Raw genomic sequence first — 20390 nt, 5'->3', positions numbered from 1 at the left:
CTCTGACAGCCTTTCGGCAGGGTGTGGGGGCGGGGGTGGGGTGGGGTGGGGTGGGGGGGTGGGGGGGTGGGGTGGGGTGGGTGGGTCTCCAGGCTCAGAATGGTTTTTGTAACAATAGGACCACGTCTGGCTCTCTTGCTGGGTTGACATTTGCACTGATGGGTGTAAAAGCAAAAGCGGAAAAACCGCCTGGACCTTGGCACTCACCTGTGCTGGCGTCACTGCGAGCCTCACCTCCTGGAACTTGCAGGGGAAGGTACCAGTCTCCTTGACAATGTCTTACATGGAGCCGTACAAATTAAATTTAAGAACAAGTGAATACACATCTTCTTAATTTCCGGGTAATAAAATGAAAAGTGTACATATCCTTATGCTACTAGAGAATATAGTCAATAATATTATAATTATAAACTAGAGGCCTGGTGCACAAAATTCATGCACAGGGTGTGGGGGTCCCTCAGCCCGGTCTGCACCCTCTCCAATCCAGGACATCCCTCTCTCAATCCAGGACCGCTGACTTCTAATCGTTCACCCGCCTGCCTGCCTGATCATCCCTAACCACTCTGCCTGCCTGATCACCCCTAACTGCCCTCCCCTGATGGCTTGATCGCCCCTAACTGCCTCTGCCTTGGTCCCCACCACCATGGCTTTGTCTGGAAGGAGGACCGGATGACTGGAAGATGTCCGGTCAACCTGGTCTAATTAGCATATTACCCTTTTATTAGTATCGATGGTTACAAGACTTATTGGGGGGACCACTTTGTATGGTATATCAGTGTCTAACCACTAGGCACACTTGCAACTACTATGTATAATATTGTATGTCAACTTGTATGGGGGGAAAATTAGAAAAAAGATGCTTTTATGTTTTAATATTTTAAATTGAATATATAAAGTAAATATTTATGCTATCTTCCAAAAAAATAATTTGTTAAATTAGCCACTTTATTCATGAACACCATATTTATTGAAAGAACAACTTGACAAATTATGTTTATTCAGATTTGACAAGTATTTCCTCAAAAAATAAATGAAATGGGTCTGTCACTTCAAAGAAAAGTTGGTGTTTGTTGCTGATGATAAAATTTGAGCTTTCAAGTACAAATCTGAAATTTTCAAAATTTCTGGCGGCCACTTTGAGCTTGACCGCGTCCCAGTGCTTTGCTGATGAAACTGGTGGTAACAGTAACGAGTGCGATTGCTTGATATTGTGTATGGACATGGGCCAACACGGTGAAGCAATATTTTCCATGTGACAGAGGCACGATGTTACAAAATCGCACCGGGGTCAAAAGCCTCGCAAAGTCCCAGACAGGCCCGCGGGACTTATCACAGCCACAGGGGAGCCCATGGACATGGTTTCACTTCCAGCTGCCGTTTAAGCAGCTTGTCGGCTGTGGTGTCAACGAAGACAATACCCACCGTGATCTGAAAGTTACTACTCGCCCTAACCTTCTCCAGTTACGTATCTGCGTGAGGCCTGATTTTCTTCAGTGTGTCACAACAGACCAAAGGCAGCAGTGTCAGAAACCAGCCCTCTTCCCATGAAAACAGACATCAGTGAGATCAGAAAGCAGGGAAAACGCCACTCTCAGAAAAATGGTTATTTTTCATAACAATGTTAATATGTAGTATGTTATTTTATGTTACAGCGGATGAACTTCTAATATGGTGGACATGGATGAGCAGTGGCGTGCTGGTCAGTGTTTAACGCGCAGCGCCCTGGGCCGGGGCGCTCTCCCTCATCTGCAGTGTGTGCTGACTTCACGGTGCAAATATTCTCATCCGACCAAGTTCAAACGACCAGCTGACGCAGTCCCCGGGAAGAGACGGTGCGTGCCCCCGTGAGCTGGCTCCGCCGCCTCCGATGGAATCCGCCCAGGTTTTGTGACGTTCTCACTCATTCTGGAGCGGGGAAAGGAGCCCCGAGGACTTGGAGAGGCGGTGTCCCGGGACCGTCACCCTCCTGTCTGGTGAAGGCACCCCAGCAATCCCACCTCCGTTACAAAAGTCCTTGAACCTCAAAGCCTACTGTTCTTAAATTTGAACATCCCCAAATTCCTTCTGTGTGCCTGCCAACCCCCTGGCAAAGATGGAACCCAAATCTTCCTATTCTAGGTGCTTCTTAAATGCACTGTTCACTTTAAGGAACACTCCTTTGGGAATGTCTGCAGGGAGGGCTCCCAGCTGGGTCCAGCTTGGTCAGGATTGAGTAGGTGGTGGCCGCGTGTAAAATCCCTTAAATGGAGCTGTGACTCAAGGCCGGGGGGGGGGGGGGGGGGGGGGAGGGGGTGGTGCTGCTGAGTGAGCAGGGTCTGAGCGCCGCCTCCTCCCTCCACCCTCCCTGCTGGGGTGGGGACAGAGAGGGACGACTCTAACGCGGAGTTTATATAAACAAAATATTTTATTTGAGAAAGAAAACAGCCAAATTACAAAATCTTTATACTTATGTTCTGTTCGTCACCAGGCCAGAGGTTTCTAAGGGACTTCAGTTCCCACCACTGTGAGGTGGGACTGCCTGAAACTGCCAATGCGGTCGATGAAAACAACAGTCCCATATTGATTTCCTGTGTTCCGACCCCGTAGAAGACGAGCCGATGGCTAACATTTGCTTTGGCAGCAACGTGTCCCCAGTCACGTGTCTGTCGATGTTATAAACAGACGTCCGAGCGATAAACAGATCCCGCCTGAGAAACATCCTGTGTTTGAAGATGCTGGAGCCTGTTCTCGTGCGGGTCTGGAGGTGGCTCTGCCCTTCCCAGCGCCTCCTTCTAGCCGAGCGCACGGTCTCAGCACAAGGACGGGCCCAGTGTCCTCTCACGCTCTGGGGACGCCTGTCCGGCTCTGCGACCCCCGGGCTGGGTCACGTCCGAAGGCCAGGAAGACGCGCTGCCCAGGTGCTCCTTAAAAGCAGCTGAAGAGTCGCCATCGCCATCAAAACGTCTTCTCCACGTGACCCAGTCCCAGGCTTTCCCTCCCGCCTTGCTCAGGCCCTGGGCGTTCTGCATCCAGAATGTAAGAATAGAACAAAACGAAGTCGCCGTTGCCGCCCGGCAGGAAGGAGCGGCGTGGTATCCAGACAGACAGCCCAAGACTCGCCGGTGAACGGTGAACACGGATGGGACCCGCACGCTCTGTTCAGGTCCGAGGTTTCACAAAGGTTCCCCTCCCCCCACCCTCAGCTCCGTACAGCATGTTTACATGGAGCCGAGATAAAAAATAAAGCTTTCTTACAAATTACTTTTTTTTTTTCCAGTGAAATACTTTTACAGTAAAAATAGCTGCTACATAAATCCCTCCTGATCTCAGAAAAGGAGTTGCATATTTCCAAAAATAGTATTCTTATTTTCATCAGAGACACGTGGGGCTTGGGAGTGGGGCGTGGGTGGAATGGCTGGTCAGGAGGGTTAGCTGCAGGAGAAACACACATGAACTAGGAAGTAAGTTTTGTGTATCAACTGGCTTAAAGGCATGCGTAGGAATGGGAAACATATGCCGTCCGTCAAGAAAAATACTGCTTTATAAAGGTTGACATTACAATCAAAAGGAGAAGCCAGAGGCCGGAGGCGCCCCCAGATAATAACATTAAGTTTCTTATAAAAATTCCCAAATGAACAAAGTCCTTGCCAGCTAACAGCCCAGGCAAAGCAAAAACACACACACAAAAACAGGGATGACCCCTCTCAGACTTTCGCCTGTAGGCACAGTAAATGCAAATAAAACACGTTTTACAAATCCTCTTAGCCTGCCCGGGGCAGGTTCACGGTTTGCAAAATGCCGTAGGCGCTCTTGAAAAATGGAATACACTTTGCATTCTTATTTCACATAGTCATAGAATTATTTTAAATTACAATATACAATTTCTGTTAAATAGAACTGTTAGAGGATTTTGATAACAATTATAAGATTACAATCCTATATACAAACCAACGTCTGAAATGGCACGATCGTTTCCTCGCCCCTCCCGCCCTCTGAAACAGAGAGACCGCTTTCGCGTCCGTGATTCCCGGTTGCAAATGGCTGAAGAAAATACAAAAACGTGCCCGTCCGGGACACGATCGCTCCTCGGAGATGTCCACAGCCTCACGCGGCCGCTCGGAGCTCCGCCTCAGTCATTCCACGCGGCTGCAGCCTACACAGCGGTTTCCCGTCCGCAGGCTTCGGAAGCGACCCACCGCGCCGCTTGGGGCGAAGAGCTGCAGGTTCGGGTAAAATGAGGCCACTGCTTCTCGGCAACGTTCCTGGAGTGTGGGAGCGGCCTGGCAGGGCCCGGGGCAGTCGGTCAGGGTGGCCCCGCTGGCAGTCCCCGGCCTCAGTCCTCCGTGTCCGGCTGGACGCCCAGGATGGCGTGCAGTTCCTCGGGCGTGAACCCCAGCAGGTTCTGCAGGTCGCACACGAAGCGGTACACGTAGCGCTTGCCCGACGTCTTGTGGATGATGTTCTTGTCGTAGTAATAGCGCAAGCCCCGGCTCAGCTTCTCGTAATTCATCTTGGGCTTGTTCTTCCTCTTGCCCCAGCGGCGGGCCACCTGCGGGGGAGACACGGGCGGAGAGGAGCTCAGTTCCATCCCATCGGCAACTGCCCCGATGACGACAGGACGCTGCCGCGTGCTCTCTGGGGGAACTTGGCCGCTAAAGGACCCCTAAGGTCCCATCTGCCTTAGGACGCCAACCGGGGCTGTGCCCCTCAGCGGGCTCTCCGAGGGTGAGGGGAGGGGCGGAGGGGAGTGTGGCACCCCCACCCACAGTGCCGCCGGGCACAGGGCTCCTGCAGCCTCTCACTCAGCACAACCTCCCAGAAACCAAGGGTTCGGAGCTGGGGTTCCTGAGGCAACGGACAAGCTGTGTTCACCGCCCTGCCCCCTGGTTTATTCCCATCACCAGAGGCTGAGTGGGGTTCTGAGCTGGGTGACATCAGCGATCCTCAACCCTTCTGCTTCCCAGGGGGCGGGGGGGGGGAGGTGACAGGGCTACCAGTCAGACCCAGGGCTTCCCTAATGCTGCCCCCAACGGGCAGGGGCTGGACCTGCCCTCGGCTCTCTCCTCCTGACACGGCAGCTGCGGCTCTGCCCAGCTCAGCTGGGGGGCACAGAAGCCCAGCCAGTGTGCACATGTGGGGGTACGAGGCTCCCTCCCCCCAACAGGAACAAGCAGCTTTCCCAAGGCATTTTCACACGGCCAGGAGAGAGCCCCAGTTTACTGCTTGCGCCTCTATATGCAATGATAGAGCAAGACGGTCAGCGGAGCCGGACGCACTCCCGTGTCGGGCCTACCAGGAGAGCTCGCCTGCGTAGCCGGACCCTTGTGCCCAGGGAGCTGAGTCTGTGAACCCAAAGGGGTGAGAGCAGGGTTGGGAGCCCAAGACCGATCCCCCGGGCTCTGGCCATACCTCATCGGGGTCGGCGAGCTTGAACTCCCATCCGTCGCCGGTCCAGCTGATGAACGACTGGCAGGATTTATCGGAGAGCAATTCCAGGAGAAACTGCCACAGCTGGATGGGTCCGCTTCCTGGGGAGAGGGCAGTCACAGGTTTGTATTGATTTTTAGAGGGAAAGAGGCAGAAACACTGATGAGAGAGAAACATGGACCGGCTGCCTCCTACACACCCCCTACTGGGGATCGAGGCCAAAACCCAGGCATGTGCCCTGACCGGGAACCAAACCGGGGACGTCTTGGTTCAAGGGTCGATGTTCAACCCCTGAGCCACACTGGCCAAGCCAGCTATGGGTTTTTACAGATTTAAAACACAGCAAGACTCCAGCGGTCCCAATGAAACAGACAGGCTGCGGAACATGAGCCGGATCCTGGGTGCCAACGTGATGGTGCCACTCCAGGTGGCCAGGACAGTCCCGAATGCCCGTGGGATGAGGCTGGAACCCTACGCCAGGAAAAGAGGTCACTGGCCCCGGGTGCCTGGGTTGGGTCTTTCGGGGAAAAAATTCAGGGCCACTGACTCTTGGCATCAAAATTCCAAACCCTGTTCTTCCTGGCATCACCACTTTCAGTGCTTGTTTCTATACAAGCTGGGCTGGGCCAGGCGGGTGACGGGGGCAGATAACCAGAGGACCACGTGGTGTTTGTGGAATCCTGTGCTGTGGCTTCTGGCCACGTGACGGTGGCCCAATTGCTTAAACCAAGACTCAGTTTCCTCAAGAGCCACTCGAGCACTGGGAGTGGCCTCCACGGCCTCACCGCCTCCGTGAGCCGCCGCCCACGCTCTGCGCAGGGCCCTTTCTCGGCCAGTATTTACAACCACCACCATGTGGAGAAGCGGCTCGGCCGCACCGTCTACAGACGAGGACCAAGACGTGCTCAGAGGCCAGGGGCCCTGCCCGCTCACACGCCCACCCGGGAGCTGTTCCCCAAGACGCAGAGGCCATCGGCAGCAAGGCGTGGCTGCTGGCACCCACGGGACTGGCTGCCTGTGTGCCCAGGGAGCTGTGTCACCGAGCGCGTTTCCCCATCTGTAAAATGGGTTAATACCCGCCCACGCTGGGCCGGCCTAACGACTCCCAACGACACGCCTGCGAACCCCACGGAGCAGGTAAGCAACACTAGAACGGAAAACACGCACACCAGACCTGACCCCCGGGTGTTATTTCATCAGGCCCCGACCCTCAGGGATGAACACTGCAGCCTCTCCCTCCCCCGGCAGGCGCTGCCACACGTGTCCGTGGCTGCCGTTTCAGGTGGCAGGAAGACGCTGCAGATGCCAATACAGCCTTATTTTAACCCATCAGGGTTCGTAGTAGGTACTATTTAAATCCCCAGGGGTTCTCTATATATATAGTCAAAGTACAGGGGGGAAAGCTCATTTAAGGACACATGAAGCAATTAAATAAAAAAAAATATATCCCGGTATTTTCGCCAAAATGCTGGAAATAATCTAGTTCCAAAAACAGCTTTAATATTTGTCCCCTGCCTAGAATAGCTCTTGCCCAAACCTGAAAAATAAGAGGGGTTTTAGGAGCAAGAAAAGGTAAACAGGCCTGTGTTATTTGAGGCCGGTTGGCTGCCCCTCCCGAACCAGTTTACATTCTTTGAAATTCCTGGAGTGGGTGAGTCAGAGCTGAAGCCTCCATGGCCCAGTGCCTTGGCCCTCCTCCTCCTCCTCCTCTTCCTCCTCCTCCTCCTCCTCCTCCTCCTCCTCCTCCCCCCTGGGAAGGCCGAGGGAGCTGTGTGCCCTCCCATGCACACCACCGAGCAGCTGGCCGTTGTAGAACTCAGAGACACAGCTAAGATGTGGCTCAGCGACCAGGTGTCTGGATGCAGGGTTACCCCGCCGCTCCCGGGTCAAATGCGGGGTGCAGATACAATGTGCCCAGACCAGAACCACCCTTGATAAACAAACACGGCTGAGCCGGGCGGGCACAGGGAGGGGACGGACACCCAGAGCCGCACACTCACCTGTGAAGCCGGCCAGCACGGCCGCAGGAATGACCGGTTTGCCCTGCTCGGCCGGGTCGCTCCTCTCCTGGATGTAGTCCTTGAAGGACATGGTGGGCTTGCCGAGGCCCAGGGCCTGGCTGCCGTCGTCCTCGCAGCTCTCGAAGGAGGGCACCCGCTGCTCCAGCAGCGACGACTGGCTGCTCCAGGACTGCAGCAGGGAGTCCGCGCCCTCGAAGCTGTCCCCGCCCTGCTCGGGGGAGTCGCGCTCCCCGGGCTTCCCTGGAGAGAGAAGCAGGCACACACTGACTCCTCCGGACAGGGACATGCCCGGCCCCACAGCTAATACGCAACTGCAGGTTGTCTGGGACTCACTGGCAGCGTTGCTGCCAACCACCCCTCCCCCCGCTTCAACGTGTCCCCTGCGGTGTATAACCAGCCAGGCTCCAGGAGGCTCTTAAACCGAGGGCTGGCTCCTGGTAAGGGTACCACACAACTGCGCCTGCTTCAACAACAGAATCAATAGACCACGTGTAGCTGCACAGAGTGGAGTACTATACAGCAGTGAAAAAGGACAAGGGATGGCTGCATCCAACAACACAGATGGATCTCAGGCACAATGATGAGTAAAAGACAAACACACACACACACACACACACACACACACAAACCCAAAAAAGGAAAAAGGGTGATTCTATTTATACCAAGGTCAAGAACAGGAAAAACTATGATGACGAAAGGACAATCAATAGTTTCCTCTTGGGGTGGGGATGCTACTGATGATTGGGAAAGGGTATGAGGGCCTCCTGGGATGCTGGAAACCTATCTCCCCCTGGATGGCTGTTACACAGGTGTGCACATGTAAAAATTCAGCCAGTTGGATAGCCTGAGATCTGTGCACGGTGTGTACACACCTCCGTAAAAAGAAATCTGTTCCGTTCCTACACTGTCTCCCAAAATAGCCCACTGGGTGGAGGACTCTACTCCCAACAGCAGGACTGTGTGTTGTTGGTGCGACACCCTCCGGGCCCAGACCACAGCCCGAAACAGGCCAGGAGGGTGCTTGCGGGGGGAATGGCCTGTGAGAAGGGCCTAAGGAGCCCAGGACACCGGTGCAGCAGCTCGGGTGGCCGTCTGACCCTGGCTCCCGCAGTCCAACCACAGCTGCTCCCAGGGACGCGTGGAAGCTCCTTACCGGAACCGCCGGCGATCAGGTTCAAGGTGCTGCCGGCGAAATCCTGCCTAACAGAGCAGTAGCCCATGCCGACCGCGCTGAGCTGGGCCTTGGGGAACATCGGAAACTCCTGCTCGGAGCTGAGGGCGCCGGGCGGGCACATGCTGTCCAGAAGACTGCCTTTGGGGTAGCTCTGCGTCTGCATTCCGTACGGCGCCTGCTCCATGCCGAAGCCTGCAACAGAACCATCGACGGCGGAGCTATGAGGCGACAGACAGTCTGTGATCATCAGAGACCCTCCACCCCTCCAGCCAACCGCACACGAGCAGTTCTGCAGGCCCGGCCTCTGCAATCCCTCCGTGGACCTGGGCTTTGATGGGCAGGCTTCCTGGCCCTTTTCCGAAACACCCGCCGCCTCTGGGCCCTGGGCGCCAGCCTCAGCGTTAATGTTTCGGTGGCTCTCATCCAACAAGTGCTTTCCGCGACCCGCAGGACGACAAGGGTCACTGGCTTTCAACTTCCAAGGACCCTAAGGCTCAGACTAAGTGACACGCCCCCGCTATGTGACTCCTAAGGGGCGTCTCCAGCCCTGTCTGTCCTCGGCTGTCACCTACACTCACCGTGTCAACGACCAGAGGGAGAACCGGAATTCCCCGCCTCCTCTTTCAGCTCCCAAGTTCCGAGCAAATTTGGTATCGCTTCCCACACACTCCCTGTGCCGGCCCAGCCACCTCTCCTCTCTTGTACTAGATGGGACCCCCGCAACCTTCCCCCTGCATCCTGCCCCCCGCTCTGTGCGTGGCCTGAACCAGGTGGCCACCAGGCAATGATACGTTTTCTGGTAGCCACGTTAAACAAGGAAAAAACAAAACACAAAAAAACCGAAGGAAACATGAGAACTTTAAAAATTATACTTGAGCCTAAGGATATCAATGATCAGTTCAACGGGTGATCGATAGCTTTAAAAGTAGGAGGAGGTATTTTACGTTCTGTTTCTTACTAAGGCTCACACATCTGGTGGGCGCTACACTCCTATCACACATCTCCGTGTGGGCCAGCCCCACTGCGAGCGCCCAGCAGCTCGGGAGCCACGTGGCCACCAAATGGGCCAGCGCAGGTCTAGATAGTTCGGACCGTCCATGAACTAACAGGAGGACTTCAGGACCTGAAGGGCAGAATCCAGACTGACCTAATGAATTGCTGTTGATCCAATGGGGAACTGAGTTGAGGTGAGAATTTTCTTCATACTGATCTTCTACCTTTTCTTGGTTCTCTGGAAGAACAGACACAGGAGAGATAAGTTTGCAAATGAAGGTTAAAATGACACAAGCAGCCTGGCCGCTGCTGTTCAGTGATTAGAGCACCAGCCAGGGCACAGAAGGGTTGTGGGTTCAATTCCCGCTCAAGGGCACACGCGTGGGTGGTAGATTCAATCTTCAGCCCCGGTCGGGGCATACTTGGGAGGCAACCAATCAATGTGTCTCTCACACATCAACGTTTCTCTCTCTCTCTCTCTCTCTCTCTCTCTCTCTCTCTCTCTCGCTCTCTCTCTCCCCCCCCCCTGATTCCCTCCCTCCCTTCCATTCTCTTTAAAAAAATGAATGGAAAAAATATCCTCAGGTGAAGATTAAAAAAACACACACAAAAACACACATAAAACAGCACAAGAAAAAAAAAACGACTTTCTAAATTACGGCTATTGGGTCATTTCAGGATAAGTCAACGCATTTAGTGGCTCACATTTAACCTGACGGTGTCCCAAGCCATGACGCCTTTTACAAACTCCAGGTGCCGACTCACTTTTAATAAGTAGAGTGAGTGTCCCAACACGAATGCCATCTGGGCAAAGTTAAATTTCCCACCGCACAGATTGAAAGACCTGGATGGCGTGTCAATGAGCAGGGCGATATCGGTGAGGTGCCCCCAGCACCCGAGGCTGGGGATGGGGCAGGCGAGGAGGGCAGGCTCCGTCCCTGCCTCCGAGAGGCAGTGGCCGTTGGCTGAGACCCTGGAAGCTCCCCAGGGTGCGGTGAGCAGCTACACAGAGGGCCACGCGGGGACACATGTGCCCGTGAACTTTGAAAGGGAAAAGGTTTGCGGTTCTGTATGCCTACTCCCTGCAAACACACGTAACCACACACACACCCACACCCCCATAAACCCAGACCCACAGCCTCACACCAAGTAGTGGCAAGACAGGCCCAACTTGCCAACCTACAGACCCTCCCCAGAATCTTGCCAGGCCTGTCTTGTCCAAGGTCAGGGGGATGTCAGGCCAGGCTCCCTGGCCTCTGGGGCCACACCAACAAGGGCTGGCAGCGGACTCCCACGGTCTCCGTGAGGTGCCGCGTATCTGACGGCGTTCATTTAAACCGGGACCAGTTCCCCGAACTCTACAAAGGGGCTGGTTTTCTTCAAGTTTTCACCGAAGGGGGCCTTGCTACGATGTCTTTCTTTTTTAACTCAAGGTACTTTTAACACTGGTCGCAAGGTCTGAATCAGGACTTTCTCTCTACTGGATGACAGTTCTTGGCTGAATGGCCAGTTTTTGTAGAACAAATCAGCGTGGAGATATAGATCATCACTTCCACGTTTGTTTGAAAATAATAAAACCAAAAAATTTCTTTGTTGGAATCCATTTGGACTTGGGGGGAATTCCCGGTAACATCCACGGGGCTTGTCTGAGCAAAGGTCCCGGTCGTGGGGGCTGAGCTATTTGCTTCGGTTCTGTAAGGGGAGCCACCCCACAGGGGGGAATGTCTGTGGCCTCTACGTCTGCGACAACACGTCCTCCCTCACCAATGCCGCCTAGCGCCCGCGAACAGGTCAGTGACTAAGGCTATGGCCTTGGGGCTCTGCTCCATGCCACACACATACACACACTTATGTGGATTCAGATCTGTAGTCACTGCACGTGTGACTCACTCCAGTGGCATTCTCAGGCCACTGACCCCATTAGAAACTCTGACCTCGGCTGCACGCTCTCCCCTCCCACGCTGGTACCTTTGATCATCTGCTCCAGATGCTCCCAGAGAATGTCGCCCACGAAGTCGGGCGCCAGCTCCAGGAAACGCTCCTTGCCCAGGTTGCACAACACCTGGCCGTTCATGCCGAACCTCTGCAGGTTCACGTTCACCAGGCTGAACTCGTTGGTGGCCCAGAGCAGCCACTGGCACACCTGCTGCTCCGTCCACAGCCAGGGGTCTAAAACGGGGAGGAAGGCGGAACTCAGAGGGGGGAGTGGAAGGAGGCGGTGAGACCAGAGAAATGGCTCCTGACTTTCCCACCACGTCCATGCGGGCACCCAAGACCAGCGACGTGAGCGAGACCCCCGGGTGAACTCTAAGACGCGGACAACGGTGTCCCGCTGACGGGGTTGAAGTAAAAACCGGCGTGGCCTCCCCACATCTCTGCCAGTCTTTGGGAGCCGCCTCACACACGAGCTTAAAATACAACCCGGCTCGCCCGCCCGCACGGCGCAGACCCCGACGGCAGCTCGGCAGAGGCACTTACTCTTGGGGATGCCCAGCCGGCGCTGCTCCTTCGTGAAGCCGCTGAAGGTAGCTTTCAAGGCCTGACTCATCACGGCCTTGCTGCAGGGCGTCAGCAGGGGCAGCTCACAGCTGGCTGAGTCTAGGGAGAAACCCGGGCGGACGTTAGCATTTCAAGCTGGCGGCCGCGGAGGAGAATTTAGGGGAGGAATCGTAGTTTTTAGAAAAGAACCATTTTGATCTCAAACCATTTTGACATCATTTCCTTAAAAGAGTATACATAGGACCCCCAAACTTTTTTTTGACTGACATTAAAAAATATACATCCCATAACTTGACTTATTAAAATAAAACCACTCAAGTGTTATCTTATGACCCAATGCTTCATACAGCAGCTTATGTCTAGATGAAATGTCTACCTGACTATTTTCAGACAATCAAAGAAAAGTGCATGATCTTGGGGCCAAAGGCTCAAGGGCTTGTAAATACATAATTTGGAAGTCGATTCCATTAAAACCCAGCCACAGGCAGAGGCCCTGCGCCCCGTGATGCTGGCACACTTTGCACTTTTATTAAGAAACAGCCTTCTCTGGATCCCCTCAGCAATTCCAAGAATGATAAATGACTGTCACGTGACGGCATGCTGACGCAAGCGCACCTGCTTTAATTAATTTTCTGGGCTGTATTTTCTAGCACCTACTTCATGTGACAACGTCACGCCTGGAATGTCTCCAACTAATAACTATCCCAGTCACGGCAGAGGCACCGGCTGACATGCCGGTCAGTCCTCCAGAGAGAATCAGTGACACGAAGGAGCACAGAAGTCAGTGCAGACGGGGAGACCAGCAAGAGCCACCTGTGGCCCCAACCCCCAGGGGAGGGTCTAACTGTGAACCCAGAGGAAAGCTGAGCTGCATTTAACTGTGGCCTGGTCTGCTTTGGAGTGGCCCCGGGAAGCCGCGGGGGTGACACCCCCCTGGTGGAAACCCTGGGGGCCCCCTGCAGTGTGCCAAGGGCAGGACATTTGCTCTCCCCGGGGTGCGTCTGGCAGGGAAGACACCAGAATCCTCACACTCAGCAAAAGGGAAAATGGCCCTGCCCCAGGTCCAGAGCCTCCATCCGACTTTTCACGCCAGACACTAAAGACACGGACACTCATGGCTCATCCGCTGTCCTCTCCCTTCCCCGCGTTACTCTGGGTAATCGCGCACGACGGCCGGTCTGGGCAGCAGGTTACCGTGAGAGATGGAATCCAAGCCGGTGGGCACTTCTTGGAGCGCTTGCTTTTCATTGAGGGAGGGGAAAATGGCAAACAGGGACCCGTCGAAGGTGTCGAAGGCCGGCTGGCGCTGCAGAAGGGACAGGAAGAAAACGGGAAATATAATACTTACTTACTGAGTTACCTGTTTTCAACGCGGTCCGTGGGTCATCAGACCCCACACCCGGATTAAACCGGCCATTGTGAAGCCACACCTGGAGTGGACCCGCCGTACCCAGACGTCTCAGATGGCCCAGGTGACCACAAGGTCATTTAATCCCCCTCACACAGAGGCAGAATGACCGGGAGTTTATTTCTAGGGGCCTAAGCCACTGAAATTCATAAATGAAGACAAGACACCCAGAAACGCTAGGATCCCAGAAGAACAGTGCGGGGCGGGGCCTCAGAGCCCACCGGCTCCAGCACCTGCCTTTTCTGACATCATCGGAGAGAAATGCCATCAGGCCCCGTGTCTCAGGGAAACGAGCCTGGCAAGGCCCGCAGTGAAAACCAAAGGCAAACGATGGACTGAACACTGAAAACCAAACAATGAAGATCCGCAGAAGCACTTACTTTGAAACGTTTACAATGAAACACTGTCACTGACATGAGGTGCTTTTTTCCTCAACAATCCCAACGGCGCAGAAAGGAGTGAAACGCGCGAAAGTTCCTGCAGGTCCACTGTTCTCAAAGTAACGCGCGTTAAAAAGAACTTCCCTGCCCCACACTCCTCGCCGGGGAAAGATTCCAAAGGACTGGGGTTTAAAGTTAAACTCGCTACAGTGGAGGGGGAAGGAGAGGAGAGAGGCACCGAGAAAACTGCACACTGTCCATTTCTGATCCTCTCATCTCAGATGTATCCAAGAAACAGCCTTTCCTATTAAGACTCGTTGATAAGTAACAGATAAGGCCTTGATTCATCACTGCCCAACCAGCCAAGGAAAAAATGTGAAGAAAGAGTCTACTTTTCCAACAGGGGCTGGAACTCCCATGTTGCGTGTCATGTGATGACACGTGTTGAGTCATCAGTAAGAAAATGTGTAACACATTTACAAATAAAATCAGTTCGTGTGCTTTCGTTTTAGAAATGCAGAACAGTGGGTGACACATTACCCCAGTGGGCGGGCAGAGGTTGGAGCTGGCCCCAGACACTCAGTGGAGCCCAGTCCCCACAAAACCCAAGGCTGTGAAGTCCAACAGATGTCCCAAGACATCGACGGCACAACCCATCATCTAGTCCAGTGGTCGGCAGACTGCGGCTCGCGAGCCACATGCGGCTCTTTGGCCCCTTGAGTGTGGCTCTTCCACAAAATACTGGCTGTTCCACAAAATACCGACTTCTGCGCGTGGGCCATGAAGTTTCAATCGCACCGTATGTGCGCACCCACACGTGGTATGTTGTGGAAGAGCCACACTGAAGGGGCCAAAGAGCCACGGTTTGCCGACCATGGACCTAGTAGATGAACAAACTATCATTTGGGACTAACTGCGTAAAATAGCCAATCGACTTTTAAACCCCCCACGAGCTCTGCCCAGGTGACTAAGAAATGCCTTCGCTTCACTGACAGCAAGTTCTTTTTTTAAAAAACGAGGAAGTTCAAAGACAACGTAAGTTCACGCTGCCTCTTTCAACCCATCAACTCCGGTGACTGCTTCTCCAAACCCAGGAGTCGCAGGGACACCATCAAAGTCTTTGAATTTACAGGGCAGTTTCTTTTCTGGGGCTGTGCCTGGCAGCTTGGTGCCATCACAGCTTGTCCACGTCCGCACACTCTGAAAACGTCTGACCACACCGGCAAGGCGCATCCGCCTGAAGTGGAGGGATGGCCGCCGTAATTCTCAAAAGAGGCCCGAGCCCAGTGTTGGCTCTTTGGGTTCCACAGACAAACAACCTCCCAGCGACCTACAGAGCAACACGGGACCTGCCAGAGACACGCAGTTGTACAAAACCCTGAGCTCAGAGGAGGCCGATCGAAAACCACTGCTCCCGAGACGTGTTTACTCACAAAACCAACAACAGTCAGGCCACGCTCTCACGGATGGAGAAGCCGGCAGGGAATTACCCGCTGTGCTGCCACAGAACGTTCCCAAGAGGAATTAAGACAGAAGCCCAGGAAATGTGCTTGCTGGACAGCAGAGGCGGCGTTCATCCTTAATCTGTTTCTTGGTTCACAGATACAGGCTGTCCCGTGGGCTCGGCGGCCTCAAGGAAGCAGCAGTCCCTCCACGTCGGAAGCAGCCTTCCCCTTGTCCCGGGAAACCAGCTCCAGCTCCGTTCCACGGAGAACCACAGGCTTATCCACCGGCTCAGAGTCTCAGAAACAAACTACCAGGGCCTCACCTTCCACAAAACAAACGAGTTCCACTCTTGGAGGACAAGTAGAGCAAGCATCAGGATGCCCATTTTACAGGTTAGAAAACTGAGGCCCAGAGAGATCCAGCAAACGGTCCAGAGTCACACAGCCAGTAAGTGAAAAGCTGGGGCTTAGAACGGGTCTTCTGGGCCCCACCCATCATTGATTTTTTTCTTTTCTCCTAGAGATTGAGCTTTCCAAAGTAAAAAAGCAAAAACCCAACTTTTAGTAAGACTTGCTCACTCACCTTGAGTGTCCCTCTGTAACTGTTAGACACAGGGGCCACCTGGTCCATGTTCTTGATTCCAAAATCATTCATCTTTAAAAAAAAAAAAGAGGAAGAGGAGAATAGTCAGAGGCAAGCGCTCTTTTTTAAGGAGTCTTCACTGGCTGCAGACCCCCTCCCCGCTCCCCGAGTCAGTCCAATCCTACAACGGAAAATCATTCAGTAAAATCATTCAGAACCGAATGCCAAGGATTCTTATTTAAAAGGCCCTTCTCACAAAGGCTATGCCATTTATGTCGCTCAATAATAATGCTGATTCCCACTGAATTCCACTTAGAGATGAGGCACACCGATAAAGGCACTTTCCGGCTGGCTGCTCAGAGCCTCCCAAGGCAGCCTGTGTCCCTCCACGGGAGGGGCTGCTGTTGGGGGGGGGGGGTGGAGGGGGACCCAGAGGGATGCTAGGGGACCAGGGCTACCTCCTGTCTGCAAGAGGGGGATCCTCAGGGTTGGGGATCCTCAGGGGTGACCCCCCAGGCAGCTCCAGGAAAGCATGCTGGGTGGGGCCAGAAGGCCCCTTCCTCTTATTGGAGGAATTTCTGGCCCAGGAAGATCAAAGGGAGACCCGTGGCTTCAGACCAAACCCTCTCTCAGGGTCCCTCCTCCTCCCCAGATCCTCCGGGTCCCAGGTCCTCCCGTGTTAAATACACGGCTCCAAACACGTTAGCTCTGTGAGTCGCCCAGCTGTGCCCTCCCTCAGAGGAGATTCTAAGCGCAGACCTGCCTTACTTGCCCTGATAGCATCTGGGCTTATGCTAGACCTGCACTGCCCGGGGTGGTGGCCACCGGCCACGTGTGGCGGCCGGGCGCCTGGCACATGGCTGATCCGGCCTGAGATGCGCTCTGCATGTAAAATATACATGCAGGTTTCAAAGCTCTCACAGGAAAAAGTGAACCCTCTCAGTAATAATGTTAGGTTTACTGCATGTGTATGTAACAGCTTGCATATACTCGGCGAATGGAAATCTCCTGAAATTAACTTCACCTATTTTATATATTTAACGTGACTATGACCGCATTTATAGCTACATATGTGACTTGCAACCGAACCTTGCTGAGATAGGCCGAGAATTTATTTGGGGCCCTAAAATGTAATTGGTTGGTTATATATTAGTAAGTGAGAAGGGTACATAGATAATGCCACCAGGATGCTAGAGAAAAAAACCCAGAGAAATGAAAATGAAAATTCATTTTCAAATAAGCTGGGTTAGCATAGCTGATCGTAACCTTTACCCTACTGGCTTTCTGGCCGCGGAACTGAAGGCTTACCAGGCAGCTTTAGGGGTTGGCTAATTGCACCCTCCCGCCCCGCCCCATCTCCACGGGTGTTCCCGCCTGTTACAACTAAGACCTTCGAGCAATTAAAATATTGCTTAAAATATTGCGCAACTGATAGCACTTACTGGAGGTGGCAAATAATATATTTCCCCCTAATTGGTTTTTTTGTGCTTTCTTGTTTTTTCTTTATGACCAATGTTATAGCTAAACCAGACCTCCCAACGACTCAAAACACACACACACACACACACACCCCTCTCCTGGCTGGAAAGGCAGCGTGGGAGGTGAGTGTCTGCTTCAGGGGAGGCCAGAGGCACTGCCCAGGGCTGTTAAACCTTCCAAGTGCCGGTAATTATGGGGGGGGGCAGTAATTATCCTGGGGGGCCAGAGGAGCCTGGAGCACTGGGAATAATAATAGTGCTGTGGGGGGAGGGCCGGGGTGGGGAGGGGCTGTCCTGGATCAAACGCGGCCACATTTGCTCAACCTCCACTTGGTGAGCCGTGTTACCCACATGCACTCAGGAATCAATATTCATGCGACGGTGGCTGCACTGACAAGGCTCCTCCTCGCTCAGGGCTGGGCCTGCCGACGCTGAGGGTGGCTGTGACACAGGGCGGCCCAGAGACCTCCGGGAGCTGGCCCAGGATCACACAGCTCCGGTGGGGGCTCCTCAGGGGCGCAGTGCGGACCCCATGGCAGCGGAGAGCAGCCCTCAGTCCGGGCGCCTCCATGTGCCAGGGTAACCCACCCGGTCCTACAGGCCGGACAGCGCACAGACGTTGTGAGACCCGGCCCCTGCGTGCTACTCTTTAAGGTGAAAGGCTCCTTAATTCAGAGCTTTCTGTCACTGATCTGAATGTTAACCTGTTGATACAGACACAAGCCTCAAGCAGAAGACCAAACTGCCGATGACCCACCCAGGCCGACTCCTTTTCCACGGCCGGTTCCCAGAGGCTTGGTGACTTGGAAAATGGGAGAGTAAGTTCCCACCTTCACTGAGACGGACAGAGAATGGATGCGGAAGGGGCGATGGAAAGCCGGGCGGGGGTTTTTGTGTACAAATACTTGGGGGAAAAGGCAGTCTACCCCGCCCACATGAAGAGCTGTAATTACTCCTTACAGAACAGAATTCTTTTGTTGTCCGGCTTTTAATTTGTTTTGTAAGAACCATGCAGAATCAAAGTGGATTCGGGCAGACACAGAACTAATCAAATTTAAGTTCACTTCTTTTACTCAACATGGCTCCTTAAGGTGGCAGACAGGCCACCAGTCCTTTCCATATAAATCAATTTCAAGTGTGGGTCCCTTTGGTGTTGCCCTTTGGATCGCTGCTGGGGGGGGGGGGAGAGAGAGAGAGAGAGAGAGAGAGAGAGAGAGAGAGAGGGAGAGAGAGAGAGAGAGAAAGAAGAAGAAGAAGAAGAAGAAGAAGGAGGAGGAGGAGGAGGAAGGGAGGGAGGGAGGGAGGGAGGGAGGGAGAAAAGGGGAAAAAGAGGCAGAAATGTAAGTGCTGAGGATGGTTAAATTTTTAAAACAAGCAGAACTTGCCTGACAACCGTACCCTTCTTGGAACAAGCGATCACTTATGTGAGATTAGACCACAGGTTTGTATTCGGGCAAATTTGTAAAGAAAAAGAAAGGAGCCCCCCCCCCCCCCCCCCGCAATGTACTTTTTGAAGGTTGGTGGGCTTTCTCCTTTGAAAGTTATCCCTTTTGCGAGAGGAATGACTAATCCCAACGATGAGTGTTTGCTATTCCCTGCAGGACCCACGGTGCTAGCATTTACTGTACTGTGACATTACTCAGAATTTTAATAAACCTTAACTTGGAGATTTATCTGCCTGACGGGTGGCGGTGTGGGCAGGCAGATGGCGCACAGGCGCTGCCATTGTCCGGAACACATATAATCTCTTAGTGGTGAATGACAATAAATTACCCTTATCTCCAAGGGACTGCTCACTGCTTCACTTTCTAATAAGGAGCGCGTCCACTACTTGAGGCTACCCTGAAACTGAATACAGGCCAATATAAAAAGTGCCTTATGCTTAAAAAACAACCACACAAAACAACCCTCAAATGCACAAGCGCTGGCTGATACCTGCATAAAAAAGACTTCAACAGCGAGAAAATAAAGACAGCCCTGCGCACCCATGTCCCCACTTCCCACAGCTCTCGGCGCTCGCCTCGCAGGGCCGAGGGGCCCCATCTACGCCCGGGCGCCCTCAGGGGGTCTTGCCCTCCAGGCCGGACGCGCGGGCCGCCCCGGCTCTGCTTCCCCGCGCCTCCCTCGCCAGCCGCCCGGGCCGGGCCCCGGACGGGACCGAGCAGGTGACCCCGGCTCTGCGTTTCCCGGGAGCCGCAGCCTCCAGTAAGTCCCCCGCAAACCCGGGCGCGCCGGGGCCCTCGGGTCCCCTCTCCCGAGTCCCTCCAGCCCCTTCGCGGAATCAGATCGGCCGGGCGTCCCCTGGAAGGACCCCCCCCCCCATAGGCCCCCGGTTCCCTTTAAAAACAAAAGCAAGCGAGACAAGCCGGCGCGCACTCCCGCCCCAGCCGGCTCGGCCACCCCGGGGCCGCGGCCCAAGTTCGCACCAGCTCCGCGAGTCACGATCGGGCCCACCTCGCGCCCTGTCCCGGGCCCCGCGTCTCGGCCGCCCCCAAAGCCCCCCCGACCACCCGGCCCCGCAACACGAGCCCGGAGAGGCACGGAACCCAGACGCGCGGCGCCCGGTCCTAGGAGTCGCCGCCACCCCGCCTGGACCCCGGCGTCCCGACCCGTCGCTGCCGGCTCCCGGGCCCGGAGTCCGAATCCCCCGGGAGAGGAGCCGGAGCCGGAGGGCGCTCTGCACGTACCCCCCAACCCGCGCCCGCCCGCCCGGACCCCGCTCTTACGGCGCCGCTTGGGCAGGGCCGGCGCGCGGTCGGCGGCAGCTCCTCGAGGCCCGGGCTCCTCGGCGAGCGCGCGGCGGGGAAGATCGCGGCCGGGGCGCGGGGGGACGGGGGGCGCTCCGGGAGGCCGGGCGAAGGCGGGCGAGCGGGCGAGCGGGCGAGCGGGCGGCTCCGGGCGCTCGGGGCTGGGCTACACCGCGACCCGCACCGCCGCTGGAGGAAGTAACCGGCCCGGCCCCTTCGCGGCCAGCTCTTCAGGATCCAGCGGGGAGGAGGAGGG

At 54.7% G+C, this 20390-nt stretch overlaps 1 protein-coding gene across 4 annotated transcripts; it reads right to left on the bottom strand.

The window, feature by feature from the left end:
• Positions 1-2385: 2385 nt before the first annotated feature.
• ETS2 (ETS proto-oncogene 2, transcription factor) lies at positions 2386-20247 on the bottom strand. Of its 4 annotated transcripts, none has more exons than XM_059686469.1 (10): positions 20114-20247; positions 15910-15981; positions 13288-13399; positions 12073-12192; positions 11563-11763; positions 9749-9832; positions 8581-8793; positions 7407-7667; positions 5389-5507; positions 2386-4528 (listed from the first exon to the last, which is right to left on the bottom strand). In XM_059686469.1, the coding sequence occupies exons 2-10, from the start codon at positions 15979-15981 to the stop codon at positions 4313-4315; spliced, it is 1398 nt and encodes a 465-aa protein (XP_059542452.1). In that variant the 5' UTR covers positions 20114-20247; the 3' UTR covers positions 2386-4312. The 4 variants fall into 4 exon arrangements, with proteins under 4 accessions (XP_059542452.1, XP_059542454.1, XP_059542455.1 ...); XM_059686471.1 differs by lacking the exon at positions 20114-20247 and adding an exon at positions 18348-18555; XM_059686472.1 differs by lacking the exons at positions 11563-11763; positions 12073-12192; positions 13288-13399; positions 15910-15981; positions 20114-20247 and adding an exon at positions 10439-10477.
• Between the last annotated feature and the right edge of the window lie 143 nt (positions 20248-20390).

This window comes from Myotis daubentonii, chromosome 3 (assembly GCF_963259705.1).
Source record: "Myotis daubentonii chromosome 3, mMyoDau2.1, whole genome shotgun sequence".
NCBI lineage: Eukaryota > Metazoa > Chordata > Mammalia > Chiroptera > Vespertilionidae > Myotis > Myotis daubentonii.
The sequence above is the reverse complement of the archived record's forward strand: the minus strand, read 5'-3'. Positions and strand labels throughout refer to the sequence as shown.